The sequence below is a fragment of the Malania oleifera genome, chromosome 3 (assembly GCF_029873635.1).
Source record: "Malania oleifera isolate guangnan ecotype guangnan chromosome 3, ASM2987363v1, whole genome shotgun sequence".
Lineage (NCBI taxonomy): Eukaryota > Viridiplantae > Streptophyta > Magnoliopsida > Santalales > Ximeniaceae > Malania > Malania oleifera.
The window spans coordinates 57,540,513-57,551,202 of record NC_080419.1 but is presented as its reverse complement, the minus strand read 5'-3'; the positions used below and the strand labels follow the sequence as shown (position 1 = coordinate 57,551,202).

The window sequence follows — 10,690 nt, the reverse complement described above, 5'->3', positions numbered from 1 at the left end:
CGGATGAGAGAGAAGAGGAATGAAGGAGACGGGATAAGAGAGATGAGGGAGATAGCTGGGACTGATAAGAGGGAGCAGGGAGAGGTGATTGTTGGCCATATGATTGACTGCCACCATACTTTATTTTATAACAATACTACATTTCTTTTAAAATTTAAACAAATTTAATTACAAACTTTTAAATTTAATTTATGTTATGAAACACTATTTTATGCTAAACGCCAAACACGAAGAAAGGAAGACCTAATAAAAAAAAAAGAAAATCTAATTAAGGGGATAAGAAGAGATGGCCCAGAATCCTAGAGCCGAAGGAAAGGGGGAGCAGAAGGAGAGGAAGAAGATAAGTTGTTCGGCAGGCAACGGAGTGGGAGCCCGGAGCCCGGAGCCGGGAGCTGTATATCATTGCTACTGAGTTTTAGATCCTCCAGGGGCGAAGAAAAGACAGAATCCATCGACATCTGTGCTGAGGTGCGGTGGTCGTGTCCTGCTCGGCAAGTAAGTGATGCAGTTATATCTCCTTTACATGCTTCTCTCATACCGATACCAGGGATCTTTTGTTAAAGGTTTGGTAACTAGTGTTTCCGTTTCATCTTTGGATTTGAGCTTTTCAGACGCATTAGTTAATGAAGGCAAGCCACTAGCTTTACGACCCCCTTTTTAACCCTTTTCCGGGCGTTAATGTTTGTTCATATGCGTTAATTTGAACAACAGTCGATGAATTATCCTCTCCAAACTCAGCGTTAACTAACATGAAATTGCTTCTTCTGGTTAGGTGAGCCATGGCATGAAAATTTTAGCAGTAGTACCTGATTCAGCTCCTCCGCAAAAGCTGTTTATGCAAGTGACGAAGAGTGAGATTAGCGTGCAGTTGAATACATTTCTTAGCAATCCGTTCATATGATGCAGACCATAATCTTGTAAACTCATCAAACCTGAAAAATGGCATTATCCTTGCCCATGTCAATGCAACGAGATAAATCCTTCATTTCCTTTAATCACAATGTCCTCAGCTCAGTGCCTCTGTGGATGCCTAAAACCATTCATAGAAAGGGTAACAATAAAAAGATCCTTACTATGTCCATCTCTTGTTTGTCTATAAAGATTGTCCGTAGTCCTTCGCTGGACAAACATGCTGAGAAGCAAAACAGGATTCGGTTTGTTCAAAAGCTTAAAACGCTACTCCTTTCTAAGCCAAAACACTACATGCCACTGCACATTCTTTCCAAGTGTCGCTCCTATTTGTCCCTCTCTAAATCTCATTCACTTCTGTCAATGATCCGCCGTTACCCTGCCATTTTTGAACTCTTCAGCCTACCATTACCACCTACACCATTCAATGCAGCCACATCGTGCTCTCAACTTTGTGTCCGCCTAACCCCGGCAGCAGCAGCCCTTGCTGCTCAAGAATCCAAACTCAAATTGGACATATCCATCACCTTGGCTACCAAACTCCAGAAACTTCTCATGCTTTCCTCTCACCGTCGGCTCCTCTTGTCAAAGCTAGTTCATCTAGCCCCTGATCTTGGCCTCCCCCCTAACTTCCGTTCCCGCCTTTGCAATGACCACACAGATAAATTCAAAACTGTTAACACCTCCTATGGCCGTGCGCTTGAGCTTGTCTCATGGAATCCAGACCTGGCCAATCCTTTTCCCTCTCGAAGTGTTGAGTCACTTGGATTCATAATGGACAGGCCTTTGAAATTCAAGCACTTAAGACTCAGAAAGGGGTTGAATTTGAAGAGACGCCACCGTGATTTTTTGATCAGATTTGAAGAATTGCCAAATGTGTGCCCATATAACACTGCACCTGGGGAGTTGGCCAAAGAGTCCATTGAGTCCGAGAAGAGGTCTTGCAGCGTAGTGAGAGAAGTGTTGGGGATGATGGGTGAGAAGAGGACTTTGGTGGACCACCTAACACATTTTAGGAAGGACTTTGGGCTGCCCAACAAGTTGTGGGCAATGCTGGTGAGACATCCTGAGTTATTTTATGTGAGTCCAAAGGGGCAGAGGGACTCTGTATTCTTGGTGGAGGCTTTTGACGATAAGGGGGTGCTTCTTGAGAAAGATGAAAGCTTGGTGTATAAGGATCGGTTGCTGGAGTTGATTAGGGAAGGAAAGAGGATGAGACGAGAATGGAGAAAGGGTAATGTTAAGGGTGCTTGTGTTGATAAGGACAATGATGTACATGATAATGAGGTCTCTGATGAGGATGTCAGTGGTGATTATGAATACATTGATGGTTTTGAGGATCTGTTTGAGTGTGAGGATGTCATTGTTGAACATGATAATGATGATGACGAGGACACTAATGAGGAAGGGAAGTTCTGGACTGCAGATGCTTCATTCTTTCTTGATGGCAAGGTTGGGGGACATCTGCGCTCGTGGTAAAATGGATGTCACCAATGCCTTATCTTGTCAAAGAACATAAAACATCGAGGTGAATCTGCTTTTGTAAATTTATATATTCTTGAATATTGTATCATAAATCTATAATTTCTGGATGCTGTGATCAGCTGTCAGTCAAAATGCTGAAAGCCACATGGTCATGAATGTCCTGTACACAACAATGGTGAAAAACAAGGAATATTTTCAAATTATTATTGAAAAAAATTAGAATGCATTAGTAGAGGAGAAAAGTGAGGTAGGCTTGTGTTATTGTGTTACTGGTGAAATTGATGAAACTCCTACACCCATTGTATTGATACTTGTTTGCCACTTAAAGTACAAATATAAGCAGCCCTTATATTTGATGAAAGCTTTGAGACCTGCTGGAATGTGATTTCAGATTTTTAAAATGCCTCTTCTTGTTTACATGCAAGCAAATACAAACTCACCTGCATAAGTGTACAGATACATACTTTTTAGGGCTTGACATACATTGTTGAGCTTTGGGGTGAAGTTGTAGCCTAAAATGATATCAGGCCATGGTTGTGAGGAAATTGTGGTCCTATTCTTGCTGCTGTGTTTATTATCAATTTGTTAAGATTATCCTATTACTCCATTATGGGTGTTAACCATGTTATTTATCGTCTGTTTGTCTCTCTACATGCAATCAGCTGCATCTGCTGGGGGTATCAAGGCTTGATATACACATTTTTGGACACAACCTTAAAGCCTAAAATTTTATCTTTAACAACTTAACTGTGTGTGGTTAAAAATAATTCTAGAGGCCAGTTTTTTGGAATTTTATATGCATGTCTGTTAAAACTATTATAAAAGTTATTTTTTCATACAGCATTTGCTTACTGTCTAAGATAGTCTTAGCATAATTTTCCTTTGACTCAGCTGCTCAATTGGTTTCACTTGTTCACACACAGACATTAATAGAACTGAGCACTGGTGGTACAGAAAATCTATTGTAGATGCCAAAACTGGGGCGGGGGGGGGGGGGGGGGTGGGGGAGAAACTAATCTTGACAGAGTGAGAGGTGAGATGTGGCTGGGATTTTAGAAACCATGTTCCAACGTAAGAAATGTGAGCTATAATTTCAAACCATAAGACATGTCATCACAGGAGAACTCATCCAGTGAGATGTTCATGCCATATCATATGGCTGATGCATGCCTCATTAGATATCATGAAATGTGGAAAAAATGGAGATGGCATTGTTAGGCTCATCACTCTCCTCAAAATCCTGCCAGAGACATGCCTAAAATTACTTTTGAAGCTTAAAAGATGAACTATCAAAACAAGAGTAAAATTATTCGAATTTTTTTGGTCCTTAATCTGGAGAGAACTGGCTTGCTCTGTGGGAATGAAGATGGTGATGTGTTGGCAATAAGGCTACATTTGCTGCTGTTGGTTGCTCTCAAGCCCAGATTAACAGATTAAATGATTCCGACAATATTTTAGGCAGCTGATCCAGGCAGCAGAAAGGCACTTAGTGCCTCTTCATTATCGGTGTTTCAGTCTATCCGTGTTAGCATCAGTGATTATCAAGCTGAAATAGAATCTGGATCAGGAAACAGGTCTGCAGAATTAATTGTTTTCCTGATGATACACAATTTTGCCTTTAAAGTTTCACTAATTGCATTCCTTAGGTATCAAATATTGTTGATATTGTCATGGTTGTTGTCATTATTGCTGCTGTAGCTGCTGTGTCTGGTATTATTATTTCCTTAAAAAATTTTACTGTTAATTCTAGGTTGTTTTAGAACCGTTATCCTGGACATCAAGAAAGAAGGGAAAATTCCCTATAGTTAAGCTCCTGCAACAGACAATGCACGGAAAAAGCAAGAAATTTCTCGTTGATGGCTTTCCACATAATGAAGAATTTTGATTGCCTTTGAGAACAGTGTAAGCCTGCACTCTTGTATTTGAAATTATCAATTGATTTTATTGCACCTCGTAAAATAAAGATTTCTTCAATGTTTTATTTCGTCTTAGTGAAGGGAAGACTAGGTGCAACGGTAAAGTTGTCACTGTGTGACTGGAGGTCATGGGTACGAGGTGTGGAAACAGCCTCTTGCAAAAATGCAAGGTAAGGCTGCATACTGTAGACCAATTGTGGTCCGTCCCTTTCCCAAACCCTGCATAAATAGGAGCTTTGTGCACTGGGCTGCCCTTATTTCTTTTTCCATCTTAGTAACATTTCTGCTGTCATTGTTAATTGATTAATTCTATTTTTTATTTTATTTTCAAGCATTCAATTCATTGTTAATTTTTATATTTGACTATTCTAAATTATTTTAGAAGAGGATTTTAAGACATCCATTGAATGAACCAGGTTAGCAGTTAGCTGCTTGCATATTCTCTGCTTTTTACTTTAATCTGCACTTGTCCCTCGCTCTCTTATTTATTATTCTTTGGTTTTGAAGGGAATAGCCGTTTATACTTTCGAAAGAATGAGAAAATGTCTTCTGCATGGTTGTCTATGTTCATACTCCCCCCAAAGGGCTTTTTCTTTTTGTGGTACCAAAATGTAGTTGAACACTTGTGACCAACGTCACATTTGATGCGAGGGACCAAGTTCTTAGTAACAGTTTAAACAGAGCAAGCACAATTTCTATCACATGTTCATTCTAGCTTCAGAAGACAAATTGAGTTTTGATATTGTTAGTACACTCTATTGTGTGCAGCCATCCACTTCTTTGGTCCTTAAGGCTTTGGAAGCCGAAGCCTGACTTTACTAATAAAATAAGGCTCACACTGGGACTTTCACGTGTTTTGGCAGAGTCTCATTGGGTAGGACCAGAAAAAAGAACAGAGGGCAACTGGCATTGCATTTCTTGATCGTGTCTCGGAGGGACAGTTAAGCTAGTGTTGTCATAAATGCTGCTGTGTTAAAAAATGTTTATTGTCAAGAAATTCTAGCAGCAATAAGTTTTTTAGCTTAGTGATAAAGGTTTGAAAGGTAATATGATCTGCTGAAGCTTGTACTTGAATTTGGATCTTAAGTTGATAACAAGTAGGCACCCCACTCTGTTCCCATCAAGAGCCACGGCATTAGTATTAGATGATAATTGTGGCTCTCTCCTTGCAATACTGAAGTGCCGTGACAGAAGGTTGTGAAATGCAGAGTTCTCATTTGGTAAAAGCATGATCATAAGAAAAATAAGGTTCACTCTGGGACTTTCACGTGTTTTGGCAGAGACTATCTCTTTTGATAGCACTAGAAAAAAGGACAGAGGGCAACTGGCATTGCATTTCTTGATTGTGTATCTGAGGTACAGTTAAGCTAGTTTCGTTGTAAATGCTGCTGAGTAAGAAAAAGTTTATTGGCAATTCTACCGGCCAATGTTTAAAAAGGTGAAGGCGTAAGCATTTTGGGATTGTATTTTTTAAAATAATTAATAAATAAATCAATTTTATATATAGTAAAAAAATGTGAAAATTTACAAATAATGGAGAAAAATATAAAAACATAATTTTTAAATATCATATAGGCCAATTATAACTAACAAACACAAAAAATATTTGTTAAAAAATAAGCATGAGCCATAAGAAAAAGCCAAATTAAAGCATCACAATGTCTCATCATCAAAGATTCTAATTTCTAAAAGCCAGCTGCAGCTACCTTGAGTTTTAGAGACAGTGGCAGAGAGTACGAGAGGGTCACGGAGAGAGACGGGAGGCTGCAGAGGGTCGCTGCGGAGAGACGAGAGGTTTGAATGGGGAGTCGGAGAGAGATGAGACGTCGGAAGGGGTCGTCGGAGGCAAATTAGTGGTTGGAAGAGATCGTTGACTCGTAGGAGAGAGACGAGAAGTTGGGGGAGTATTCGAAGCCAGACGCAAGCTTCGAAAGAGACGACAGCTCTGAAGGGTTCGTTGAAGGGAGAGGATACATCAGAAGGAGTTGTTGGAGGCAGATCAGAGTTTGGAAGGGAACGTCGACTCGTCAGAGAGAGACAAGAAGCTTGGAGGTATCATTGGAAGCGGCCGTCAAGTCATCGGAGAGAGAGGAGGAGCTGGAGGAATCGTCGGAGAGATACGGAAGTTTGGAGTGAAGAAGATTCATCGAGAGAAAGGGGGTTTTGCTGCTCCTATTAGGCTGCCTTTATTTATTTTTTATTTTTAATATTCTAAAGCAGGTGCTCCGAAAGGCGTACGCCTTTCCAAATGGGGCGTAAAAGGCGAGTCTGTCTCACTGAGGCATATGCATTTGGGGCATTACGCCTTTCCAGTTACGCCTTAGGGCGTTTTATGCTCAAAATGCCTCTGAGGTGTGCCTTACGAATGCTTTTTAAAACATTGCTACCGACAATAAGTTTTTTCAGCTCAGTGAAAAAGGTTTGAAAGGTAGTATGATCTGCTGAAGCTTGTTCTTGAAATTGGATCTTAAGTTGATAGCAAATAGGAACCCCACTCTGTTCTCATCAAGAGTCATGGTCTTTGTATTAGATGATAATTGTGTCTCACCTCTCAATACTGAAATGCGATGACAGAAGGTTGCGGAATGCAGAGTTATTTGATAAAAGCATGATCATAAGAAAAAGGGTCCTTGCAACTGTCTTTTCTGGGTTTGTCCAATCTTATACCTTTCCCTCTTTGCAGTGCACATTCTTCTTTATTTCTCATATGCTTTGATTATCCTCCTAGCTCCGGGGAAAAAAAGTCAAAACAAAATCCACTTTTTGGATTATTGTTTTTCTTTTTTAGGTTTTCCTTTTTGGCATGGACATTGTTATGGTGTTCATAGCTCGTTTGTGAGGATCAAAAGAGTGTGGTTTTGATGGTCGATAACTTGATATTTCGAACAATGAGTCATTTTATAATGTATTGGTAATTGAAAAGTAAATTGGAATCATTTACTTTCTCATATGCTGGATGGTTGTATCACTGGTAAGGCTATCACATCTCTTTTTCATTTTTTTTTTTTTTTTTTTAACATTTTACTTCGCTCATCCCTTGCTATTCTTCTGGCTAAAGACACTAGTATATATTTTTTTCATTGCCCATGATTATCAACTAGAGCTGAATCCATAAAATGGGTAAACTATTTTGAGGCATTCTATGGAGACTTATATGCTTAATGGAGCATTATGGATGGTTCCTTCTAAATTTGGTTGCTTCCATAGTGTATGCTCCTAAATTGATGAATTGACTTCTGATGACCACACAGCAATAGACCTGTGTGGACAGATACGGGTCAAACATTTGTCTGTCTGTTATAATGTTCACAAGCACAGAGGCACAACATCACTCTCCTGCAGGGGAGAAATTATTTAGGGACTGCCCTGACTCAAAACTGTGCCAACTAAGTCGTGGTTCCCATACATGACACTGAAGATCTCACTTGACGAACATTGATGTCCCTTTAAGTTGAAAAAGAAATCAATTAGATAAAAAAGATGTCAACCCAATGTCTCTCTCAGCAACCACCATCAACTTAAGAGAATCTCTCTCTTTCTCTCTCCCCTCCCCCCCCCCCCCCCCCCCACCCAAATGGCAGCAACCTCCTTGTTGAAACAGATCTAGAGCAGTGACCAGAGTGGCAACTGCCATTGATGTCTCTTCTTTCTTTTTCTTGCTCTCTCTCTTCACTGCAGCACAAATGGACCCATAATCTGATTGGTATCACCTTTGAAGCGCCATTGAACTAATGATAGTATATCCACATATATGAGAAAAATGAAGCAAATCTATTCTGTTTGAACTTGCAGCAACTCGGCAAAAAGCCAGTGAGCGGTATGCATCAATTGATCATATCATGTTCAGTTTGTAGGTTTTTTACTTTTTAACTCTACATTTCTGGAACAATGCTTCAATCTATTGTGCTTCATTGCATGCTTCGTTGCCAGAATATTGAAAGCCAACTTTTTGTTAGACTTTTGTTGTGCTTTATTCAAATTTCCAGAATAATGATAATTTGTTTAAATTTCTGTGAATGTCATAGAATAATATATTCAAATTTCTGGAATAATTATTTTGTACAAAATTATGGAATAACAATAGTTTGTTCATATTTCTTAAATAATGATTGTTTGCTCAAAATTTCTGAAATATTGTTAGTTCAAAAATCTTGAATAATATATAGCTTGCACATCTTGAATATATGAATTTCTGGAATTTTTGGGCTGGAACTTCCCGAAGAATGTCTGAGATTATTGAATGATGAATGTGAGTGTATAAAGGTTGTTGTTCAACTCTCTAGAACAATGATTGTTCAATTTTTTGTAGCTTTTTTAAAACAGGAATGTTTGAAGAACAATGTCAATATAATGTCAAGAGTTCTAACTGGTATTTGTTGACCAGATATAAAATTCTTAGTGGTATCTAAGATCACTTTAAGCCCCAATTATTGGTATCATTCACACCACCGAAGGTCGGATTGTTTTTTTTTTTTTTCACTCATTACAAACTGACTGCTTTATTAATTCGGCTTGTGTATTTTCTGTTTTTAGCGGTGGCTAGTAGTAGAAGCCATTCTCCTAAAAAAGTGTAAATATTCATGGATTTTGGACCTTGGATATTTATTTAGATTTGGATTTGGGTGGATTTAGATAAATTTCAGTACAATTTTATGTTACTTATTCAAATTCAATATAAATCCGAATTTAAGGTCTCTCCAAACATAGGGTAAATACATTTCAAATATCTTCAATGAAGGTCTAAGACCAGCAGAGACATTTAAAATATCCATTTTGGTAATTTGAACAATTATGCGCCCAAATAGTTGCATTCTAGTAGGTGCAATGCATCAGCAGAGGTCAATTTTACCATAATTTTCTTGGTATTGGAATCATGGGCAGATTTTGGATATAAAAAATTTTAGTTAGGTTCTTAGAAAACATTGACTAAACCCCTGTGCCTGTGGCATTTGTCTAAATTTTTTTGGGTTCATTCTTTCAATCTAGGAATTCTTCCATCACATTTTTACAAATTTGCCCAAAAAGCACGAGCACAGTTAAAATGAAGAGCGCCAGGTGTTAAAAGGACTCTTTTCTGTTGCATGGCACAATTTTAAAATCTCTCCTGTGCTTTTAAATCCTCAATAAGGGAGAGGTTGTGAAGTGATGTCAGGATGTTTTCTCGATACAACGCTAGTTGTTAATGTTGCTTTAAATATTTTTTTATTTTTAAGAAATATTTCACTTTTGAGTATTCTTGAAATATTTCGCTTGAGTATTCATGTTTTCATTACGCGTGCTGACTATTTCTTTCTTGTAGGAATCCTTGTTCCTCTTCGGATCCAAACTCATGTATGAGCGCTCTGATGATGCCATGGCAGGTCAAAGATGGTTTGTCACAAGATTGAACAATGTGATTTGTTTTGCTTGGCTAATTTTTTTCATGTTGGACTGCTAAATGATGTTAGTATGGGCTGGAATTTTGAATCTGTAAACTTGTCTGGACTCTAATTTTTATAAATTATGGTTCATATTACTTGATAATCATGGACTGCATTTCTTGTTTTAAATTATGATGGAATGAAATTTAAATGCAATCTATTGGCCGAAACTGGCTTGAAGTATACAAATTTTCTTTAGTGGTTTGATTGGAACATCGTTCCCAAGCCGGTCTGCACTTCGATTTGGCTTATAGATGCTTAACTCATTCAAATTTTATTTCTATTAAAAATTCATTTATTCATGTTTAGTTATGGAATGAAATAAGGTGGAAAAGAAATAGAGTGAAAATTTAAATGGGGAGCATGATGAGTTAAAGTGATAAATTTGATCTTGAATTCTGTACTCTATTCTTGCATGCTAAACATGCAGTTGTTGGCATTCCAAGTCGGTAGTTGCTGTCAAGCTTGTTCAATGCACTGTCTAATCCTACTCAACTAGTACAACCATTTGTTTGGATTAGTGTTTAGGTCAGTTGGGCGATTGACTTCTATTTCTTCAATATATGGCTATGGGTTGTTTCATTTTTAAATTCCGGAATCAGGAAGAGAAGGATAGGGTCCTTGAAAATGGACCATGGTTTATAGGAAGTTCTCCTATGTTTCTATCTCATTGGGATCCATTGATTGAAAGGAAAAGATTAAACTTGAAAAAGATTCTTATTTGCGTAAAATTGTTTAATATTCCTTCAATCTATTGGAGTCTAATTGTTTTGCGAGTTCAATTGGGGTCCCTCTATTCATGGACTCTTATCCAAAGCTGCTAAAGAACCTATAGCTTTTGCTAGTATTCGTATTGAGATTAGCATTCAAGGAAGTCTTTGATTATTTAACAAAGAATTTCAAAGCACAAGGATATGGGTTAAGAAGGATTCTGAGAACACGGGGAATAATCCTTTGCTG

General features: G+C 38.2%; 1 protein-coding gene across 9 annotated transcripts; it reads left to right on the top strand.

The window, feature by feature from the left end:
• Positions 1 to 267: 267 nt before the first annotated feature.
• LOC131150535 (protein WHAT'S THIS FACTOR 1, chloroplastic) lies at positions 268 to 9,833 on the top strand. 9 transcript variants are annotated; one of them, XR_009135557.1, is made up of 6 exons: positions 296 to 495; positions 773 to 2,437; positions 3,057 to 3,968; positions 4,145 to 4,296; positions 4,387 to 4,480; positions 9,610 to 9,833. XR_009135557.1 is itself a non-coding variant. In XM_058101307.1 (3 exons), exon 2 carries the CDS (start codon positions 940 to 942, stop codon positions 2,386 to 2,388), a length of 1,449 nt encoding a protein of 482 aa, XP_057957290.1. In that variant the 5' UTR covers positions 279 to 495; positions 773 to 939; the 3' UTR covers positions 2,389 to 2,437; positions 9,610 to 9,833. The 9 variants fall into 9 exon arrangements, 3 of the variants coding, with proteins under 3 accessions (XP_057957290.1, XP_057957289.1, XP_057957288.1); XR_009135558.1 differs by lacking the exon at positions 3,057 to 3,968 and having other exon boundaries at positions 273 to 495; XR_009135559.1 differs by lacking the exon at positions 3,057 to 3,968 and having other exon boundaries at positions 279 to 629.
• Positions 9,834 to 10,690: the final 857 nt, after the last annotated feature.

Excerpts from the sequence above, each read along its gene's own strand:
- LOC131150535 (XM_058101307.1), top strand. The coding sequence starts at position 940 with ATGGCATTATCCTTGCCCATGTCAATGCAACGAGATAAATCCTTCATT.